We start from the raw sequence: 23,691 nt of genomic DNA on the forward strand, positions 1-23,691 counted from the left end.
TCTAAACCAACTTACTGCAGCATCCAGAGCTAAAAACAAAATGCTGGAGGAAGATATAAATATTAAGATATTTATTTACTAGTCACATGTCCATCATAACACACAGTGAAAATGCGTCTTTTTGCGTTACTGAGAATGTGCTGGGGCAGCCCGCAAGTGTCATCATGCTTCTGGTGCCAACATAGCATGCCCACAGCTCCTAACCTGTACGTCTTTGGAATGTGGGAGGAAACCGGAGCACCTGGAGGAAACCCACACAGACACGGGGAGAGTGTACAACCTCCTGACAGACAGCAGCGGAATTGAACCTCGGTCGCTGGCGCTGTAATAGCTTTACAATAACCACTACACTACTGTGCCACCATCCAGAACTCAGCAGGTCAGGAAGCATCTGTGGAGGGAAATGGACAGTCAACGTTTCTGATTGAGATTCTTCATCAGTCCATATGAAGGGTCTCGACACAAAACTTCCCTCCACAGATGCTGCGTGACCTGCTGAGTTCCTCCAGCATTGTTTTTTGCTCCAGAATCCAGTATCTGCACTTTGTGTCTTCAGTGCAGCATCCGCCGATCTGCTATTTTCTACTGTTGCTCCCATTTTCCACCTCTCCCCTCCAACCCCACTATGATTTATCACATTGTTCTGTATTGATATTCTCCATAGTTTTACTCTGGTACACCTCAGCCATGTTCTTGAATGCTTTTGGGCATTTCTGTGCCTTAGATAAGACATGCTAAGCTTCAGGCCATCGATAACTGGAATATATCTCCATAAAGAATAAATATGCATGCTGTATCAGCTAAAGGGATACATTACCAATGTGAATTTCTTGGTAATCTGGGAGAGAAACTCTTCAACTTGCTAATGGGTTTCTGCATCTATAAGGTGCCCAACTGAGCAGAAAAAATTGAAGCAATTAAAGGTTGCCTTGATTGGTCCAGTTTGCACCTTGTGTACTGCTAGCTGCAATGAATGATTATCTAAAAATAAATATAATTTTGTGAGGGAAATTAGCAGGAACCGTGCAGAGGGAATACTGTAGTGGGAGCACATATATATGAAACTTAGTACCAGCCGGAATAAATTGAATAATTTTAATAAGTTCCTTTATTTTTAGATTGTTGATCAGGCAGTGATAATACTTTCTCTGATGTATTCTTCACTTGCAATTACAAAATAAACTTACTTGCCAACAAGTCTGAGTGCAATGCCCTCATATTTATTAGCTTATGTTAGCACAATTTGTCCTGTTGTATTTTTTATTCAACAAAATTGTACCTTTGTAACATAAGATAAAATGCAGGCACTGTAATACAGTAGAGAATCATATGGTCCATTTAATTCTATAGTTAGCTGGTAGCAACCTTCCACTGAGACAAAAAGCTTATGATGATGTGGAGTTTATGTACTTTTATTTATAAGGGTGAACATTTCGAATGACGGGGGTGTCAAATTGATGTACTTTATTATTTGAAAGGAGGAGTATCTCCTCATATAATGACTATTATTATGGCCCAGGGCTGCTTCAGCCTATGAGAAAGCCTTGCAAATAATGTGAATCATAAATGATTTCCGTCCAATCCTACTAAAATCTTTAGGTTAACATTAGTCATTGGCAGGGAACGTTATCTTGAAATGGAAGTAATAAATTATAGATTGCAGTTTTCTAGCTATGCTATTACCAGCTTACTATTTGGTTCTTAGCAATAGCAATGTATTTGATTGATTTGTCTCAAGACAGTGAAGGATAGTCTTGCTCACTGCATGTCAAATGTATAAGACTGGCATTCTGTGAATGAACAGACATACTGAACTAGGGTGAGAACCGAGTCACCTAAGCCATGTGCTCCAGCAGGTTATCATTTCTGTTAAATATTGTATCTTTTATGCCACTTTATCAATCACTATCTCCATCTTGCCCAGATGTCTTCTTTACTACATGGAAGTATAAATTACCCTTCTCTGAACGATGGCAGGCCTATTAAAAAATTCCCTTAACACACCGATTATTCATTCAAAATAACCCATGTGTGCATTTGGACGGGACCATTCCAATTCCTCAAAATGTTATTGGGATAGGTCTTGCTGACCCTTTCTCCTCGTCTGGAATTGACAAATTGATGCCCCTGGTTCCCCTGTGCCTGTGCTTACCTATACTAGATGTGGAGAGCCATTCTCACTGGCCTGAAGCATCCCAAAGTCGAAGGGTGTGGACCCAAGCAGTGGTGGAGGAGTGAGGAGGCCCCTGCCCCGGCATTTGAGTGCTGTCACAATCCCGCTCTGTTGTCTGTAAAAAGCAATAAGTGATCTTTAGGTTTCCTCTGACAGTTGGAAAGATTTAAAAATTCCTAAAATTGAAATGAATAATTAAAAACCTTGAAAGTTATTTAAAAGAAAATAAATTGTAAACAACAAAGAGCGAAAACACTTACCTTATTAAAACATTAAATAAAAGTAAAATAATTTTTAAATATTCTTCCTCCTGGCCATCAACTCCAAAGCCTTACAATCCCTTCTATCCCGCTGTGATCAGGCTCTTGAAGGCCTCTCATACACTAAAGATGAATTCATGTTCTCCCAATCTACCTCGTTGTGGCCCTTGCATCTTACTTGTTCACCTACACTGCACTTTCTCTGTAACTACAACACTATATTCTGTCTTCTATTTTCTTTTTACCCCGTCAATGTACTTATTTCTGGCATGATCTGCCTGGATGGCACACAAACAATGTTTTTCATTATATTTTGGTATAAGTGACCTATTCCAATTCCAACTGAAATCAGTGAGGTCATGGATCCCCTACCTGCCACTGAATCAGGGAGGCCATCACCCAGCACAACCTCAGCCAGATTTGGCTCCACCACTGGGTTCCACATGGACTCTGGTGGCAGAGCAAATTGACAGATTCAGTCTTAAAAACGAGCACTTAGCTTTTATGTGTTAACCTGCAGTGGAGTCTCTTTAAGGACTGCTGGTCTGATTGCGTTACAGAGAAGGGAATACATAATCAAAGCAGACAGTCTTAAAGTTTTAATTAAGAACTTCTGGTTCTTGTCACTTATTTCAAATTAATGCAATGTTATTTTAAAGAATCATATTCCTATTTAAAAATCTGATGAGAAGGCATCAAAACATACTGCATTTTATTCTTTGTAAAACTGAATGTGTCTGTGTTTTGCCCAATTTCACTGGGTTTCAGCATCAAACCAAGTGAATAAACACAAGGATATGGTGAGAAATAATTGAAAGACTGGATAAGTGTCCATTCTGCCCTTGCATAACCCCAATCCCATCTCCCCACAAGGAACTTGAGCATAGTAGTTGCATGTTTGCAACTGTTACTGGGTTGAATCAAAAAATTCAACCAGGAACTTCCTGCTGTGGGATACACTTGAACAAGTGAAGTGATTTCTGCATTAGTTGTTCAAAGAATGATGCCATTCTCTGTACAGTCCTTCACCAGAGCATTGCCCAGAAAATTGTTTCAAGGAACACCTTTCATTGGGTATTTCTGGAACAACCATATTCTAATGGTGTCATAGAGAGATTTAGTCATAGAATCATCAAGTCATAAAAACTTACAGAAGGCGGCAATTCAGACCGTCACATCAGCACATTTCATTCAGGTACTTAAAGGGGCAATGAAAACCCAACTCAGATATAATGCTTCAATCAAATTACTTATTTGGGTTCTTCTGGTCACCTGCCACCCCAGAATTAAAATTTGAGACCTGTTCCCTCTGTATCAACTACACCTTGTCCCCGTGATCATCCTCCCTCTCTCCCATGCCCTTCCCACTGACCAGGGCCTGATCTACAGTCCCACTTGAGCCCTGTAGCTCAAGATAGAAATGCTGGGTACTAAAGAAAATTAAATTTACAAGAAAAACTGGAAATTATCTTTGGTCATATTGGGCAGTATGGTAACATTTTAGCATAACAATGTTCTATCAGCCATTTTGTTTCTTCTAAATAAGTTGGTGTCCCTTTTGAAGTCAAGAACACAGATGTCAAACCAACACGTTAAGCAGTTTCCTGGTAAAAACACTAAAATTAATTTCTTGGCTTAAATCTCTGTAATCCTGCATAATGGACTTTTGTTATGTTTTGTTACATCTTTGTATCTTGAGTTCTTGGTTATTAATAAAAAAAAGGCTGAACGTATTTTTTTTCATCTTGTAATTCAATGCCTGAGAAACCATTTATATGATCAGCCAAGAGTGTCCTCAAGAGCCTGCACACACATTGAATGTAATTTTTACCATGTCAACTGGAAGAGACAAAGACGCTTAGAGATTTAATTACAAGAGCCATGACCTTGTTTTATCTGATTTAATACAAAATTCTTGTGAGATTATTGGATTGGAACATAAATTTGAAAAATGGTAATATTAAATGGAGCTCTGAAGTGACAGTAAGATCCGTAGCATTATAGCTTTTGCTATAGCAGCAGTTTGCTGTTCGCCATTACCTGCTGGAGTACGATAGCACTGGTAAAAAGAAATGCAATTAATCTTGTATATGCACAATAAGGAAGCAGACTGCTGATTTGTTGGAATGCTGCTGAATAACAGAAACACCCAAAGGTACCAATTAAATCTACAAGTACTTGCTGTTTTCTTGAATCACTGACATGCAAGCTTAAGATCCTTTCTCCATTGTAAATGTGTGTACTAGGAAATTGAGCCCATTTACACAGTTTTTATGTGCAATTAAACACTTTTTTATTCACAGAAAAGCTAGTATGTTGGCAAAGAGACATGAATTAAAGGGTCCATATTGGGACATTATTATTTTGTCCGCAACTTCTGCCTGACTTATTTTTCCGTAACCTCAGACAACTTTCCTCACTATCCACTACACCGCCAACTTTTGTGTCATCCACAAACTTGCTAATCATACCTCCTACATTCACAGCCAAGTTGTTAATTTAGATCACAAACAACAAGGGTCCCAGTACTGATCCCTGCAGTGCATCAATGGTCACAGACTTGCAATCAGAAAGCATCCTTCCACCACCAACTCTGCCTCCTATCACTAAGCCAATTTTGGATCCAATTAGCCAGCTCATCTTGGATCTCATGTGCCTTAGTCTTCTGGGTCAGGCTACCATGCAGGACTTTGTCAAATGCCTTACTAAAGTCCAGAAAGGCAACATCCACTTCTCTGCCTTCATCAATCTTCTCAGTTAACTTCTCAAAAAACTCAATCAAATTAGTGAGCCAGGATTTCCCCCACACAAAGCCATGCTGACTGTCCCTAATCAGCCCTTGTTTTTGCAAATTACATAAGTCCTATGCCTTAGGCTTTTCTCCAATAATTTCCTTACCACTGACATAAGGGTCTCCTGGCTTATCCCTGCTACCCTTCCTCAATAAAGGAACAACATGAGCTATCCTCCAGTCTTCTGGCACCTCCCCTGTGGCTAATGAAGAATCAAAAATCTCGGTCGGGGGCCCCAGCCAGCTCCTCCCTTGCTTCCCATAGCAACCTGGGATAGATCTCATCCAGCCTAGGGGATTTAGCGACCGTTTTGTATTCCATGACATATAACACCTCCTCCTTCTTAAGACTGACCTGCAATAGATTATCCACATACCCCTCACTGAACTGATTATTTTCCATGTCCTTCTGCTCAGTGAATAGAGATGAGAAGTATTCATTTAGAACCAAAACCACATTGCCTGCCTCTACAGATACCCTTTGGTCCCTAAGGGGACCCACTCTTTCCCTGGCCACCCTCTTGCTCCTGATATACTTATAGAATGTCTTGGGATTCTGCTTAATCTTACTTCCCAAGGATATTTCATAGCCCCTTTTTGCCCTTCTAATTTCTTAAGATTGAGTACTGCTTTGTTTTTATTAATTATATATTGTCTCAAAGAACTTTCTTGGATGCATTTAACAAATTCCACCCCATCTAAGCCCCTTGCACAAAGGCAGTTCCAGTCAATATTGGGAAAGTTAAAATCCCCCACTGCTATAGCCCTGTATCTGTTCCTCTAATTCCCATTGACTACTGAGAAGCCTATGGTATCCCAGCAAAGTGATTGTTATGCTCTTATTCATAAATTCTACCCTATGGCCTCATTGAATGATCCCTCTAGGATATCCTCTCTAAGTGCTGCCATTATGTTCTCCCTAATTAGGAGTGTGACTACCCCTCCTTTTGCATTCTCCTTTGTCATGTCTGAAACTTCTGTACAGCAGAAAATTAAACTGACAGTTCTGCCCTTTCCTCAACTATGTTTCCATGATTGCAATAACATCATAATTCTAAGTGTTGATCCATGATCTAAGCTCATCTGACTTACCTGGGAGGCTCCTTGCATTACAGTAAATGCAGTTCAGCCTGCCAGCCCTCCCATGCTCCCAAATCTGCTTCTGCTTTGCCTACTGGACTTGATTTATCCTCTACACTTTCCTCCTGATCTGCTGCACTGATAATTTGCTTCCCACCCCCACTGCCAAATTAGTTTAAACCTTCCCAAGTAACGTGAGCAAACTTCTGTGCAAGGATATTGCCCCCCCCCCCCCTTCAGTTTAGGCTCAACCCATTTTGCTTGTACAGACCCTACCTGCCCCAAAGACAATCGCAGTGATCCAAGTACCTAAAGCCCTCCCTCCTGCACTAACTCTTTAGCCACATTCATTTGTCCTATCCTCCTATTTCCAACCTCACTAACATGTGGCACAGGGAGTAATCCTGAGATTATAACCCTTGAGGTCCTGCTTTTAAACCTTCTGTCTAACTCCCTAAACTCACTTTGCAGGGCCTCATCCCTATTTCTACCTCTGTCATAAGTACCAATGTGTATTATGACCTCTGGCTGTTCCCCCTCCCTCTTCAGAATATTCTGTACCTGACCTGAAACATCCCTCCCCCGACACTAGGAAGGCAACATACCATTCCAGAGTCTCACTCTCAGCCAGAGCAGTAATTGTCTGTTCCACTCACAAACAACTCTCCCACCACTACTGCTTGCCTAGGTTTTTCCCTCCCCTGCAGTGCTTCAGAACCAACCATCATGCCACAAACTTGGCTGTTGATGCTGCTTTCTTCTGAGGGGCCATCTCCCTCAACAGGATCCAAAACAGTATACCAGTTTGAGAGGGAAATGCCCACAGGAGACCCCTGCACTACCTGCCTGAACTTACTGCCCTTCCTGGTTGTCACCCATCTCCTTTCTTTCTGTATCTGCTGTGTGCCCAATTTGCTAAACATAATATCCATGACATTTCCCACATCCTGGATGCTCCACAGGGAGTCCAAACACAGCTCCAGCATATGCAGATTTTGTCACCTCAGCTTGGAGAATATTTATTCAGTTATGTCATGTTGTTAGACTCAGCGTAGTTAGACTCCTCCATGCCAGGTCACTCCATGATATTGTCAATATTCAGTAATAACACAAATGTTTCCAAATACAATAATTAAGCAAAGCAACAGAAACGTGTTAAATATTAAGTGGAGCTGTAGTAACCAGCTATCATGCTAATAGTAACAGTATGATAATAAATGCCAGGCATGTAATGTAGCAGGTACGCCAGGAAGATTGTGAGTTTAGTGTCTTTTCTTTGCTGATTTTGTCCATCTCATTCAGGGTAATTATGACTGACTTCAATACGTGTGGAGTAAGGGGAGAAAATGCTCCTTAGGCATGCAGATTGCAGAATCCCCTCGAGGAGTAAACATGTATTTTTTATTCCTGATTCTGAAAGTTTGCTGCTTTAGAGGAAAACTGAAGCCTCTATCCATCTATCAAAACCAAGTAGCAATCCCTGCTGAATTACTTAAACCTTATGGAACATTATCTGATGTTTTGATATGGGAATCAAAGAATGAAAAATCACAGTACTGGAGGAAAGAAAGACCATCAGGCGTGCTGACACATTGAAGAACTGTCCAATTGATACTATTCTCTTTTTCATACCCTTGAAAGGTTTTGCTTCCTCAAATTCTTATCCAAAAGCATTGAAGGTCATTGATGTGAAAGGTTAACTCTGTTTCTCCCTCCACAGATGCTGACTGACCCGCTGAGTATTTCCAGCATTTTCCATTTTTATTTCAAATACTTATGCCTTTCCGCTTTGAACCTGTATACTGAATCTCACTCTGCTTTTGGCCATCGTATTCTAGATAAACATAACTGCTTCCAGATCTTTAGCAACAAACAGTCTTCTGGAGTAACTCAGCAGGTCCAGCAGTATCTGTGGGGGGAGCAGAACCGTCAACATTTCAGGTTGAAACCCTGATGTCCTGAGTCCTGATACAGGGTTTCAACCCGAAACATCAACAATTCCTTTCTCTCCAAATGTGCTGCTTGACCTGCTGAGTTCCTCCAGCAGATTCCTCCAAATTCCAGCATCTGCAGTCTCTTGTGTCTCTTACTTCCAGATCTTGTGCTGATTAACCTTAAATCTACATTTGGAGCAAAAAACTGCAGATGCTGGAAATCTGGAACAAAAATAGAAAATTCTGGAAGCATTCAGCAGGTCAAGCAGCATCAGTCGGGTGAAAAACAGAGCCAACATTTGAGGTCAAGGATCCTTCATCAGCACTGGTAAAGTATGGAACAAGTAAGGTTTACCTTGTGGAGAGGAGGAGGTGTGCAGAGAACAGGGGGAATCTCTGTGAGAGGCTCCAGAGTTGTCAAAATAACAATGGTTTTGAAAACTGGCAAAGAGAAAGAAAAGAACAAATTGAAACAGAAAGATGCAGCCACATCTGTGGAGAAAGAAAGACAGTAAAAAGGGTTGGTTACCTGAAATTGTTAAACACAGTTTTCAGCCCTTATGGTTGCGCTGTGCCCAGACAGCAACAAGGTGCTGTTCCTCAAGCTTACGTCGGGCATTGTTGGGACACTGTAGGAGGCCAGAAGCAGAGAGGTTAGAGGAGAAGTGGGGCAGAGAGATAAAGTGAAGGAATGCAGTAGTTCAGAAAGGTGGGTTCACCACCAATGGCAATTACAAATGGACAATAAAAGAATATTTTTTATAATTTAAAATAAAATATCTACTGTTACAATGAAATCAAGAAGGTCAATGAGGGGTGCGGAAGAGCATAATGGGATGGGCACCTCTAAAAATGAGATGCCAATGTGGTGAAGCTTCTACACAGGAGTGCCTGCATGCCAAACAGTACAAACAGCATGCAAGAGACAGAGCAGAGGAATCTCACATTCAACAGGTTGGATCGAAGCTCTGAATGTCTTGCCATGTCTGGTTGTGAATGGTACTGCACTATTAAACAGCTAATAGGAGGAACAGGCTCCAAGGAGATCCCCATCCTCAATGACAGTGGGAGCCAGCATACTCATTACAAGGCTGAGGCATTCTCAAACATGTCCAGGCAGATGTGCCAAATGAACAATCCACCTCGACTTCCTCCTGAGATCCCCAACAACACAGAAGCCAGTCTTCAGTCAATTTGATTCACTCCTCATGATATCAAGGAACAGCTGAGAGCACTGAGAAGAGCATAAGTTGTAGGACAGGACAACATCTAAGCTGTAGAACTGAAGACCTGCTCTCCGCAATCTGTCATGCCTAGCTGTTCCAAACCAATACAGCATCTACCAGACAATGTGGGGAAATTGCCCAGATACATCCTATCCACACAAAGCAGGACAAATCCAACCTGGCAAATCATTGCCCAATCAGTCCACTCTCAATCATCAGTAAAGTGACAGAAGCTGTCAACAACAGTGGCACTTACTCACCAATAACGTGCCAGCCAATGCCCAGTTTAGGTTTTGCCAGGACCAGTTGGCTCCATATCTCATCACAGCATCAGTCTACTCTTGGACCAAGGAGCTGAACTCCGGAGGGAAGACAAAAGTGACTGCTCTTGCCATCAAGGCAGTGTTCTGTCAAACTCTGGTAAAACTGAAATCAATGGGCAACACGGGGAGAACACTGCAATGAATGGAGTCATGCCTCACAGCCCAGCTGTAACCATAGCATTCTGGACATGCCATTATACTCTCTAAGAGGAAGAGGAAGCATAATGAACTCAGAGAATCATGCCGTGCCTGCCTTTACCCAATTATTTGTAGGTAGAGACAAAGACGTGCATCCCTTGGCTTGTCAGAGATGATTAAACTAAGGAGGCTATTATTCATGAAACATTGATAGCAATACACAGTCTACAGCCAGACTTCTAGACAAGTCCCAGGTCAGCAATGACACTGTCAGTGGCTGTTGCTTTGAAGCTTTAGTGCAGTATTCCCTTCCTTCCAAACAAGAGCGGATAGTTGTCAAATCTCATGATCAGAATTTCCAAAGCTTCAAGCAGGTGAAACATTCATTGTTTGTCAGGACAAACTCCTTAATTTCCCCATGGAAACCAGCCAGCAACCATAAGACAGCCCTGCATTCTGTCTAATGTGAAGGCTTCATGGATGATCTATGATTCCCATAAAGGACCCATCTTTCAATTTCACCCTTTCACTCCATTAGTGCATAGGTGATAGTAAACATAGAAAATTTAAAACTCGTTTACAGTTAAAGAATAACCTTTAAAGTGTGCTCCATATTGATATGTAGGGAACCACAGCAGCAAATTTGTACACAGCAATATCCCACAAATAGCAGTGAGTTAATTTGCTTTGGTGATGTGCATTGAACAACTTGAAAGCTCCTGATCTTTTGAATTGAGCTGACCATGCAGGTGTAACAATTTTCAACTACTGGCTCCAGATTTTTCATCTGAGAATTGAACAACCAGTAACGAAAAATTAGAGTAAGAGTTGCGTGATGCACCTCAACCACTCTGTCAATACCCCTGGCCTAACCAATGCAAATTTCAGATGGGCCTCTGGGTGCAAAACTGTAATAGGTGACAGGCTGCCATGATATGTAAATCAGAGTCCTACAACATTTGTAGGTAGAAAACTGGAGTCCTGACCCAAAACGTTGACCGTCTGTTTTTCTCCACAGATGTTGCCTGGCCTGCTGAGTTCCTCCAGCATCTTGTTGTTTTTTTCATTTGTAGGTAGGATCAAACTTCCAATTTATTGGAGTGTGCTTTTTCAACTGATCGCATGCAGAGAGCTTCTTCTTGGGCACTTCCCCAGGATCAAAGATGACCTGCTTCCACTGTGCTTCTGTGGATTCTGAGATGATTGATGAGGCCAATGTGGGAACCACAGACTCTTCCACAGATGGGGCAGGGGCTGGCTGGCAGGTTGGTGGTTTGTTAGGTGTGCTCGGTCCAGCATTTATACAGGGCTTCTGTGTGCTCTGATGCATGTTCCTCAATATGATCATGAATGCTCCTTCTCCACTTTGCGTGGTTATAGGCCAGGCATTCCTGAGAGTCTGTGGGAATGTTGCATTTCTTCAAGGAAGCTCTGAGCACATTTCTTCTACTGTGCACCAGGTAATCACTTACTGTGACAGAGCTCAAATCAGAGTGCATGCTTCAGGACCCTTGTGTCAGATATGTCAACAATGTGGCCTTCCCAATGAACTCACTGGAATGAGGTTTTCAAGGTTGGGAATGTGGCCTGGGAGATGACACCGACGTTGGTTCACTAGTCCTTCCAGTGAATTTGGAGGATTTTGCATAGACATTGTATCTTCTGTGCGCCTTGAGGTGCCTGTTGTAGGAAGAATATCAGAGGGCAAGGATGGTCCACGGCCACTGGTAGACCATGAGTTTTATAGCAAGTCTGAGGCCTTGATCTTCAAGTACCCTTTTTCTCAATGAATGAAATGTTAGTACATTGAAGGTATATTTCATCAGCAAGGTCTGCCTTTGCCAATGGATGGTTCCGATGTGTGAGGGGTCCTATTTTCCAGGATCTTGCCATGAACCTTTATTGTGAGAGGACAATGTTGTTCAGCAGTCAGGTTAGTAGAGGACCTTTGCCCTGCGTCTGTTGTGTGTAAGGCCCAACCTTTAGTATGCTTCAGTGAATGAGTCAACAGTGGCTTGGAGCTTGTCCTCCAAGTGCATGCATGCACAAGCATCGTCAGCATACTGCAGCTCCACTACCGAGCTTCAGCTGACCTTCATTCTGCAGAGTAGTCACCAGAGGTTGAACAGCTCCCCATTAGTTTTCATTCGTTGCACTCTCACGGGGAGTCTGTTGGAAATGAGGGGCAACACTGCAGCAAGAAAGATTGAGGAAATGTCAGGGCAATGGTGCAGCCATGGTTGTCAACAGTCTTCACTGAGATTCAATCTTTTGTAGACCTGTTGGTTAGGATCAGGACACTGAATTTTCAGCTGCTCAGATAAAGTTCACACTCTTCAGATTATCAGGTTGGTAAAGGCAAAATACCACAGTGCAGGAAGTACGAAATAAATCAGTAAGTCCTGGAAATTCTTAGCAGATCAGGAAGCATCTTTGGAGTGAGAAACATATATAATGTTTAGAGTCAATGAAGTTTTGTCAGACCTTGGGAAAGTTAGAGAAAAAACAAGATTTAAGTTGTAGAGAATGGGGACGGATGGAGAGAAGGTCTGTGAAATGGTGCTGACTAGGGGAGTCTGAATGATATAAGTGGTGTTGGAGCTGGATGAATAACAAAAGCTTTATCTGGGGAGGTGCAAATTGAGAAACATCTGAAGGTACTGGAAAAGTGCTGGAAGTATTAGACACAAGACTAGAATGGTTGATTAGCTCAGATTGTTGAATTCATTGTTGAGTCCCGAAGACTGTAATTTGCCAAGTCAGAGGATGAGGGCCTGTTCCTGGAGCTCACACTGAGAATAGTCTAGGAGGCACAAGTCAGAGACATCAGAGTGGGTTGGAATGGAGAATCAAAGTGACTGGCAACTAGAAGCTTGGGGGGTGACCCTTGCAGACTGAATGAAAGCATTCTGCAAGGCAGTCCCTCCTCATCTGATGTCAGTTCCCCATCTGAAATAGGTGAAAAGCCACCTAGGTATACAAATCAGAGCCCGATGACAGTTGTAGGTAAGGCCATTACTGTAAAGGTACTAACTCTCTTCAGATCAGGGAGTAGTTGCTGTTAAGGTCTATGAAGATCTCCAGTTAATTGAGGTAGTTTGTTGTATCTTGCAGAATTTTACCATCGAAGATTATGTTGCCATTGCATATTATGTAGGCAAAATTACCTGTAGAGAATTGCACTAACCAATTCTTGATGAAATGTATGCAGAAGTATACTGATAGGCTTTTAGAGAGAGCATTCTATCCATGTTAAACAATCTGTCTCTAATTATAATGTGGAATACAATATCATCATTGTCTTCAGATTTGCCCCAGACTTCCTATCCCCAATTAAGTATTAAGACGAATAAAATCATGTTGTCATATAGCAAACAAGGAGGGTGCTCAGGCTGCCTTGCCTGTACTGGCATCCATTAGTTCTAATGAATGCAAAATCCCACAGTCCTTTAAAGTATCCCTGTCTGCTGGCCAGTGATACAATCCAGGCATAAGCATGGATTCTGTGCCAAAAGCATGGATTCACAAAATCCGTTGTAATTGTAGGAGTGCCGTGAGGCATAACTTTGCCTCATTGTTCTTGAGTAATAACATTTCAGTATCAAATGTTGAGATGAATGGAAGTCATTGGTAATCAGCTCATTGCAATGACTGTTTGAATGTAGTCTTATAATCTAAGTGCCTTGAAGGTACAGAGCAGGCCTGGTGTTGTACATGTTTCGTATTCTGCTTTATCAATGATATATCTTCTGGCACCATCATGAATTTTTCAGCACAGAATGAGCTGCTCAATTTGGCCTGCTCCTGTCTTTCCCCATATTTCCAAAAAATTTTGCTTTTTCAAAGCACGCATGAGTGGATGGATTCAATCAGGTCAGTAGCAACGACAAACGAACACTTAGGAGCAAAGAATGTTTAACACTGGATGTATTTACTGAACATATCTGCTTGTCCCAGAGCTCAGTGTTGGATAGTTGTCTATGCGTTCATCGTCCAGCTGCCAACATCACAAATTACCTGCAACAACATGAAAACCAACTTCATCGCTAGCTTTCGAAAACTGTCACGTTATGTATAATGGAATGGCCGCAACAACAGGCAACAGTGCAAAGTTTAACATAATTGTATATATGACATAATTTTTTTATTGCAATAGGTGCAGAACCAATAGGTTCGAAGGGGAACAGCTGTTTGGACGCTGCCAAAGCTTGCAACTTAAACGACAACTGCAAAAAATTCCGATCGATGTACATCTCGCCCTGCACGGCCCGTGTCTCTGCGTCAGAGATCTGCAACCGGAGGAAATGCCACAGAGCTCTCCGGCAGTTCTTCGATCGTGTCCCTGCGAAGTACACCTATGGAATGCTGTTCTGCTCCTGCCGGGACACGGCGTGCACGGAACGGAGACGGCAGACGATTGTGCCTATTTGTTCATACCAGGACAAAGAAAAGCCAAATTGCCTGTCTTTGGCTGGTATGTGCAAGACAAATTACATCTGCAGGTAAGATACCAGTTGGCAGAGGAGTGATTAATGAGAGTGCAGAAAGAACTTTATAGCTGCTGAACTTGCCAGGCTTTGGTTTCAGAATTTCCACCAGGGTATTGAGCAACTGGGGAAACCTGACAGCTGGAGCTAAATAATGGAAGCCTGTTTCTTGTTGCTGGTTCCAGTAGAATAGCTGATAACTGAAACAAATTATCTAGGGGTTTATACCAGACATAGAGGAATATGAACTGCAGTCTGTGGGAAAAGCTAAAAATTATATATATTCTACAAAGCTTGGCTTCTGTTGCATAATTTGGCTTTACTCCATGGACTTTATTATAATTCTCAGTGTCCTCAATTATATATTGCAACAACACATGTAGAATAATACTCTAGCAATTGCATTCCGTGTCCCACCAAGGAATGAAGTTATAAGCTATTTGTTGATAATTTGTTCCCGTTTGGGTTTTTAACAACATACTGAGCTTTCTCATTTAATCTTTTTTCAGTGAGGAAAGAATTGATCTGGTTACAATGTGTTAGGAGGATCATAAATATATTCTTTACGAATGCATTAACCACTACAGATTGACTGAAGCACTTATTCACCCTTAGGCTGCAGAGCAGGTAGTATTCTCTCCACCAATCCTGTCAATCATATATCTGCTAACGTTCGTCAGTTCCACAGTGCTTCTTAGCAGTCTGAGTAAGGTTAGCATGTCAGCATGCTTCTTATATGCTTCTGAGACCTGGGCTACCTGCAACAGGCATCTCAATGAAATTGAAAATATCACCAAAATTGTGATCACAAAATCCTACAAGTTCACTGGAAGTAAATGTGAATCAATGTCAGCTTCTCCTCCCAGGCCAACATCGCCAACAGCTGTGTTGGGCAGGCCTATAATTCACCTGCCTATCACCAGATTCCCAAAACAGAGGTGCTGTTTCAAGCTCGGTTATGGGAAGAGGTTATCAGGAGGAAAGAGAAAAGGATTTAAGAAAGTGTCCAAAATGTCCTTAAAGAAATGATTTCTGGGAAGTACTGACCCATGATTGCTCCACCTGGAGGAGTATTCCAGATGAGAACCCCAAGGCCATGCCTTTAAGGAGCACACTGAAGTCCAGCGTCGGTTGTGGAAGGAGCACACCACCTCACAAACTAACCATCCACCTGCCCTGTAAGCACCTCTTGCCCCATCAGCACAAGAGTCTACGTTTTGGGTAGCCATCTCCAACTCTATAAAACTGGATTGAAACAGCAAGTCATCCTGAGGGACTGCTGAAGGTGGAGACGAGCACATATGGAAATTCGATTTTACGTTTGTTGGGACAATAAACTGGCATTATGTTTGGTGTTAGCAAACATATAAAAATCGCTTTCACATGCTCCCAATTATTCTGTCTCTTACGCACACATTCTCTCTTTCTCACACACAAACACAAGTGCATATACAGTATATAGTTACTCCATCAACAACCACTATACATGGCAACCTGATCTACACCAAGACATGCTCTAAGCCCACCACTGGCATTCTGCTCCATACAGAGCCCACACAGAGGTCAAGTTTATTCCATGTCCTTCATTCAGGCTAAGATCACCAGGAAAAGGAGGAAGGCCACCCACATTGGGAGGGGTTTCTTCTCGAATTTAGCACATCACCCACGTGGAGAAGTTGATGAACAGAGGACCTATTAAGCCCCAAACCAAGCAAATGATGTCTACTGTCTGCCAGGTAAGCTTACTAAGAATGTTGCATTGCAATTGCCACACACCATTTTATTTGAACAACATGGAGCCCTCTGTGTTGCTGGGCAACATAAAGGTATTTTGGCCGCAGCTTATGAAAGCAAACATTTCTATTTTGTCTTTGCAGGATGTCAGGAGAGGCCATGCCAGATGAAGAGATTGGCATAGGGGGACACAGGTTGCAGAGAAGCATATCATGCGCCAGTGAGCTCCAGCTCAGCACCAAGTATAGGGAGTGTAGAGCAGGAGCTTGTCCAAAAATAGTCTGTCCTTTGGTCCTGCCCAAGGGGACACAGATGAGGGACCATGATCGGAAAGGTTTTGTGATGAGGCTGATGTGGATGCACACAGAGATGGTTAATGCATTCTCAGCCTGGTTGACTGAACAAAGAACATAGAACACAGAACAGTACAGGAACAGGCCCTTTGGCCCACAATGTTGTGCCAAACTAATTAAGATAATGATGCTTAATCCCTTCTGTCTGCACATGGTCCATATCCCTCCATTCTCTGAATATTCATGTGTCAATCTTGTACACCTCTATTGTATCTGCCTCCACCACCACCCTTGGCAGCGCATTCCAGGCACCCACTACTTTCTGTGTAAAAAACTTGCCCTGCGCATCTGCTTTTAACTTTCTCCCTCTCACCTTAAATGCATGGTATTAGAAAGGAAGACACAGAAGTTGGAGGAGTCATCTCCATGCTCTCACAGGAGGTTGTATGGGCCCTGGAGACTTTGACCTCCTGTAGGTGACAGCTGCTGTGCTGGCCACACAAAGTCCTTCTGCCTCCATGCAGTCTCCCCCTGATCCAGCACCATGGGCTCTTAGGCGGGGTGCTCACCTGTACTGCACAGCCAGCAATTCCAGACTGCTCCTTCAATATACCCTGGACAGCAACCTGAAGCCAGTCATTGAAGGCAAGATCTTCCAACAGCCAGGCTGCAGCCACATGGAGGAATACAGTGACATGGTCCAAGACATTTAGGCCAACAGTTGGGACTGTTAATACTCTGAATTTTGGAAGGTGTTTGAGCAGTCTGCAGTGAGTTCCAGTGCTGCACAGTCCGGTCTTCCATTATCAGAAAAGGGTCCTCTTACACAGACATAAGTGCAACAAAGTAATGCAAAGAAATGCTGGTTGTACTGTGACTGTTCAATGAAGATTGTGGGTTGCATCCAAAAGCTCCAACTTATGGTAGCAAGGAAAGAAGCATTAATTGCACGATCAGTGGTTTCACAAGCTGCATGCTTGACACCGGAAGAATGTAAAAGGTGCTAAGGTAAACCACACATGTATGTGCCTGTGCCAGTTTTTTGATGGGTGCTATTTCACTTGGAAATGATTACTAGCATGATCTAATCTACGCTAAATTGCTTTGTTGTGTGCGTTGTACATGAAAAACACTAATAGGTCCAATTTCTAGACAATAAGCGACTTTGCTTGTCAGTGGGAGAAGTTCAGACTTTGAGAGGGTCAAATTCACTTTCAATGGGGATGCAAAATGTCAACAGAAATTTGGCCTTGTGTGTCTCTATTGAATTGCTGTGGTTCATCGGAGACCAACTTCACTCTTCCTATGGAATTAATTCAATTCTGAATTTACTGTGTCCAGGGAATTGGATGTGCTGTAATTTCCCAATTATTGTTTTAAGTGAAGGTGCTAAATGGCACAGTGGTTATCCCTGCTGCCTCACAACTTCAGAGGCCTGGGTTCGACCCTGACCTTGGGTGCTGTCTGAACGCCTTCCCTGTGATTGTGTGGGTTTCTCATTTGTGTGCTCCACTTTCCTCCCACGTGCCAAAGATTTGTTGGTTGGTGTGTTAATTGGCTGCTTTAAATGGTCCCAAGAGTAGATGGCTGTTAGGAGAACTGAAGGCAGGGAGCAAAGTTGAAGAGGATTCAAGAGGTAAAATGGGAGCAGTGCAGATGGGTGCTTGACGACGGTGCATCATGGTGGGTTGCATAACCTGTTTCCATGGGGCAAGGCTCTATTAAGACTTGATAACCTGCTGACATGAGTGTTGTTCATATCTTGTGTTATTTGTGAAAGAGCATTTACATTGTGCAGAGACCGGTGTGCAATTGCCAACCTAAAATGAAGTGTTAATTTCCTCGATGTGTCGGTAATTATTTTACTGTTGAGGATCACTTTTCTGGCATTATTTCACAAGAATTTAACTGAGCCTGGTTCATCAGTACAGCTAATGAGCACAATGTACTCAATAGCATTTTTAAAAACAATGTAATGCACCCAGTATTCAGCACTAACTTGCACCCACTATGGACTTTCTGCTCACCAGATGTGACATTGATTGATTCCTAAGCAAAACCAGAACAATCGTCTTATCTACGTGTGCAGAAGACAATAAAATATAGAGTGGCCTCAAGAACTGATGATATGAGAATTGAAATCATCACAGTACAGCAACAGTTATGTTCTTTGGAGATTGGAACAGTGTGGAGGCCTTGTATTTTGAATTATACAGTATTTATAAAGGTCGTGATGTGAGAGTGCTTGTTGCTGACTCTGAGTGCAGACAGAGGAAAATCTAGTACTCCCAGGTCTGCTATTCCTTTAATTGAGAACACAGAATCCAGCTTTTAATTGAAAAAGTACGTGCCCTATCAGGAGTTCAAATTTTCTGGCTTTTGGAAGGACATGCGAGTCCTTGGTGTTATGATTGAACAACCGTTCTTGTCTCCATATTCTCACTCTTATTGTGTTTATAGGGGTGGACCCATTCCCCTACTTGCACAAACCCTGCATAAAAATATAATAATTTTCATACAGCCATCGATAAAGTGCCATCAGGAGTTCCCACCTCAAGGACTCTTAACCCATCCAGAACAGCAACAGCTTTAAATGTAGCATAAATGTCCTGAAGTATTTCACGGAAGTGATACCAAAGGAAAAGTTGATGCCAAGTCACATAGGAAATACTGGGGAAGATGACCGCAAGTGTACATGCTTTGAACCACAAAGCTGGTATTTCTCCTGGCCCCTACTGCAGCACAACATTATCAGGACAGGAGTTTTACCCACTTCATGTTTGTAACTATAATTTTAGTATGACGCTCATCTATTATCCTTGGATTTCCAGAAGGCATTTGGTAAGGTGCCTCATCAAAGGCTATTGTGGAAAATGAAAGCTCATGGTGTAGGAGGTAACACAATGGAGTGGATTGAAGATTGGCTGGCTAACAGGAAACAAACAATAGGCATAAATAGGTCTTTTTCTTGTTGGTATTTGGTATTGATATTGGTTTATTATTGTCACTTGTACCGAGGTACAGTGAAAAACTTGTCTTGCATACCATTTGTACAGATCAATTCATTACACAGTGCATTGAGGTAGCACAGGATAAAAACAATAACAGGATACAGAGTAAAGTGTCACAGCTACAGAGGAAGTGCAGTGCAGGTAGACAATAAGGTGCAAGGTCATAACAAGATAGATTTTGAGGTCAAGAGTCCATCTCATCGTATAAGGGAACCATTCAATAGTCTTAAAACAATGGGATAGAAGCTGTCATTGAGCCTGGTGGTATGTGCCCTCAGGCTCCTGTATCTTCTGCCTGATGGGAGAGGGGAAAAGAGAGAAGACAGAATGACCCAGGTGGGTGGGGTCTTTGTGCTGGCTGCTTCACCAAGGCAGCGAGAGGTGTGGACGGAGTCCATGGAGGGGAGGCTGGTTTCCATGATGTGCTGAGCTGTGTCCACAACTCTCTGCAGTTTCTTGCAGTCCCGGGCAAAGCAGTTGCCATACCAAGCCATGGTGCATCCAGATAGGATCCTTTCTATGGTGCATCGATAGAAGTTGGTCAGTGTCAAAGGGGACATGCCAAATTTCTTTAGCCTCCTGAGGAAGCAGAGGCGCTGGTGAGCTTTCTTGGCCATGGTGTCTACATGGTTGGACCAGGACAGGCTATTGGTGATGTTCACTCCTAGGAACTTGAAGCTCTCAACCCTCTCGACCTGAGCACCATTGGTGCAGACAGGTGCAACATGTGTTGTCAAAAAGATCAGTGGTGGGGCCACAACGTTTTACAATTTTAACTAAATTACTTAGATAAAGACACCAAAGGTATGGTTGCTGACTTTGCCTGCGACTCAAATGTAGGTGGGAAAGTAAGTTGTGAAGAGGACATAAGGATTCTATAAAGGGATATAGATAGGTTGAGTGAGTGAGCAAAGATCTGACAACTTGAGTATCATATGGGATCATTTGAAGTTGTCCATTTTAGAAGGGCATTGAAATGAAAGATATTATCTAATTGGTAAGAGATTCTCTCAGAGATGCAGAGGGAATTGGATGTTGCAAAAGCTAATACAGTAAAACTCTGATAATCTTGCACAATTGGGACTTCGGTGGTAAGAACTCCAGATTATTGGATGTTATCTCTATTAGTACCTCAACACACTTTTAATTCTTTTTTTAGATTTTACACGGTATTATAATACATTTTACAGTGAAGCAGGTAAGTTTAAAGAAATTATGGGAACTGGGGCCCCAGTGAATTGAAAGGACCTTTCAGGAATCAGGGTCCACTGAGTGGAAAGGGAGAGCAGCAAACATCAACTAGTGAGACAGATGCCAATCGGTTGGGGTTTCTGAGTAGCTGGATTACTGATTAGAAGAGTTTTATTGAATATAGGTTCTGCAAATAATTAGGCAAGTTAGAAGAATGTCATCATTTATTGCTATGGGAATTGAATGCAGAAGTAGGGAGATTATGCTTCAGTTATATCAGGCATTAGTAAGAGCACACCTTATCAGTATTCATCTCCTTATTTAAGAAATGATGTTAATGTATTGAAAGCAGTTCAGAGAAGGTTATTTTACCTGAACAAATGGATTGTCTTGTGAGGAAAGGTTGGACAAGCTAGGCTGATTTGTTTAGGGATGATTCAAATATGTAATGTCCTGGTAGGTCTTGACAGCATAGATGCAGAGAGGATGTTCCTAAAAAAAGTGATCACTGTTTGAAAATAAAGGGTCACACATTTAATCCAGTGGGAGAAAAACCTTTGAATATATTTTTTCCAAGTAGAGGTGTATAGTAGAGCAATAGTTTAAACCATTAGTAAAGTTGAGATTGTAATTAGATCAATCATGTTTGTCTTAAATAAGAGAGCAGGTTTGAGAACTCAAGAGGCCTACACTTGCTCCTAATTCATACTTCTGGATTTAAAAGTAATTCACTGAGTACCCAGCTCTGCCTGTAACATGAAACGTGTCTGAGGAAAGTGTTAGAAGTTGCAGTTGCCAACCTCCAGAGCATTACCTGCCTCCACAATTCATCACATTTCCTTTGGAGGCATTTAAATTCTCCAGCATGTACCAAAGCACAAAGGACAGATTGCACTCCAGATTCTCTCTGGCAGTGGAGCTTCAGCAGAGCAATTCCCGATTTAGATTAGTCTTTACATCCACCCCCCCCCCCCCCCCCCGCCCTTTACCACATACTCTCCCATGATGGAGTGATGCTGGAAATTCAGTGCAACTCCAGGGAAAAGTCTATCCCTGTGCTTCTTAAATTATTAAGAAATTCCAACAGGAGGTACTGAACATTAAAATAGGCTCCTTACCAGAAAAGCTAAGGAGTAACTGATAATTGGCAACTTAAAAGTTGCAGATCTCAAAATTCAATGTTCAAAATTTTGTGCCAAGGTACCATCAAATGTTCTTTGCCATTGCTTGAGTTGAATAATGCAGAGTATTACGATGATGAGAGCCAGAGAAATTCAAGGTTTAATTCTGCTGCTATGAGAAAAAAAAACTTATCTTTTTATACTTTAAACACTATGAAGTGCAATGCCCAGAGTATAACAGGCTCAAGCTAGAGGCCAGGACCAAGAAATTATTTCATATAGATTTCTTTTGTGTGCTGTACACAAGTGGAATTTGACTTGAAAAAACGATCATGTGATCAAGTACTTACTGTACAAGTTACATAGGATGTCAAATTTGTGCTGTTCTGTCCATACGTGTAAGGCATTTATTCATGTCACTTGGGAAAGGATATCAAAAGACATGCAAAGCATGTTTCAAGATTTTTGCACAAAGTTAAGGTTAATGGCACAGGTCAAACATATAGAAGCAGGTCTTGACAAGGTGGCTGAAGCTACATTCTGCACTACTTATAGGGACTAGGCAGATTTAGTCTGTGATCGTTGAATCCAACACATGGCTCCTCCTTCAAGCAGGCTCCATTCAAGTTTTCTCTTACCCCTCAATGCCAACCCATCATCTCACAACACATCCTGCCTCTCCCCAATTATGTCCACAAATCCTCCCCACCCCAATGCTCCAACTCAACCCAAGCCTAGAAAGTACAATACACATCTTGCACCATTTCTTTCCCTCACCTAAATCCACAAAGTCTTGGAACCACCCTTAATTCAGCCCACTAACTGAAGGCTTGACCTTCCCTCCACGGCCCCCATTCTCTCTCCTACCCGCTGTCAATGGTCCAGTCCTCCAAACGTCTAAAATCCACAATCTTCCTGTTTTGCATTGTTGTTTCTGTGATGGCAGAGCTAGTGGTTAGCATGTAAGTTTAGGTCAAGTGTTTTATTTTCATAATTATTAAAGGCTTCTAACAGAGCCATTAGTTGTATCTCTTAATAAAAAAAAATTATTGGCAATAAATTACTTTCTACTATGGAGACTGGCAGATTGGTCATCAATTTTTTGGGCCTAACAGTTCCACTAGTTTATTATGGTATTTCCTTGCCTTGAGCTTCCATGTACCTCCAATTGTCTAAACACATGTCTGGGACCTTCATAACCTTTGCCTTAATGTAACTGAAGAGTGAACAGTATTCTCACTTGCAGATAGCAATTTAATTTTCAAGCAAACATGGGTTAATATCTCTGGATAGCTGTATTGTAAGATTTATATTCCTGGTGATAAATAATATATTGAGCCTCATAAATTGCGTGAAGCAAGTCTTATACATACGATAAGCATTTCTGGATTATGTCAGTTTCCATATCATGCTGACCCCAATAGGCACATAGATTAAAATTAAAATGTTAAAAAAATGCAAAAAATACATTGTACCACTCTACTGATCTCACCCTTTGTTTTTGTTATTGGTAAACCTGTCAACTAATCAGTTGTAGCTTGGGATAAGGATTAGGTTTTTTGGCCTTCCAGCCAGATTGTGGCTGTTTAGCTCCTCAGAGTCATTTATTTTCCATCTATTACGCAATCCTCAATACCTTGGCTCAATAAAGATTGCCCTGATTTTCTCAATAACTGCTTGTAATCTCACACAAACGATACATTCCTCAGGGACTACAACAATGGTGCACCAATCTCCTGCAAATCCCCAGTTTTGTTGTTGAGAAGCTTGTGTGCTGAAAATGCACTAGGTTATATCTGATAGAGGTGTAGTGTCTACATTCATCTCAATGAAGAGCTATAGCTGCAAAGGAGTGAGGCAAGATTCAGATAATTTATGAATTTTGCTTTAAATCAGTTAATATTAATGTCTTTAATTGTTTTAAGATAT

At 41.9% G+C, this 23,691-nt stretch overlaps 1 protein-coding gene across 1 annotated transcript in view; it reads left to right on the forward strand.

The window, feature by feature from the left end:
• gfra1b (gdnf family receptor alpha 1b) overlaps nucleotides 1-23,691 on the forward strand; it is a 162,527-nt gene that overhangs the window by 108,359 nt on the left and 30,477 nt on the right. The window contains exon 4 of the mRNA XM_052027727.1: nucleotides 14,082-14,427. Within this exon, the coding sequence (XP_051883687.1) occupies nucleotides 14,082-14,427 (346 nt within the window). The remainder of the gene's footprint in view (nucleotides 1-14,081; nucleotides 14,428-23,691) is intronic.

The sequence above is a fragment of the Pristis pectinata genome, chromosome 12 (assembly GCF_009764475.1).
Source record: "Pristis pectinata isolate sPriPec2 chromosome 12, sPriPec2.1.pri, whole genome shotgun sequence".
Classification (NCBI taxonomy): domain Eukaryota; kingdom Metazoa; phylum Chordata; class Chondrichthyes; order Rhinopristiformes; family Pristidae; genus Pristis; species Pristis pectinata.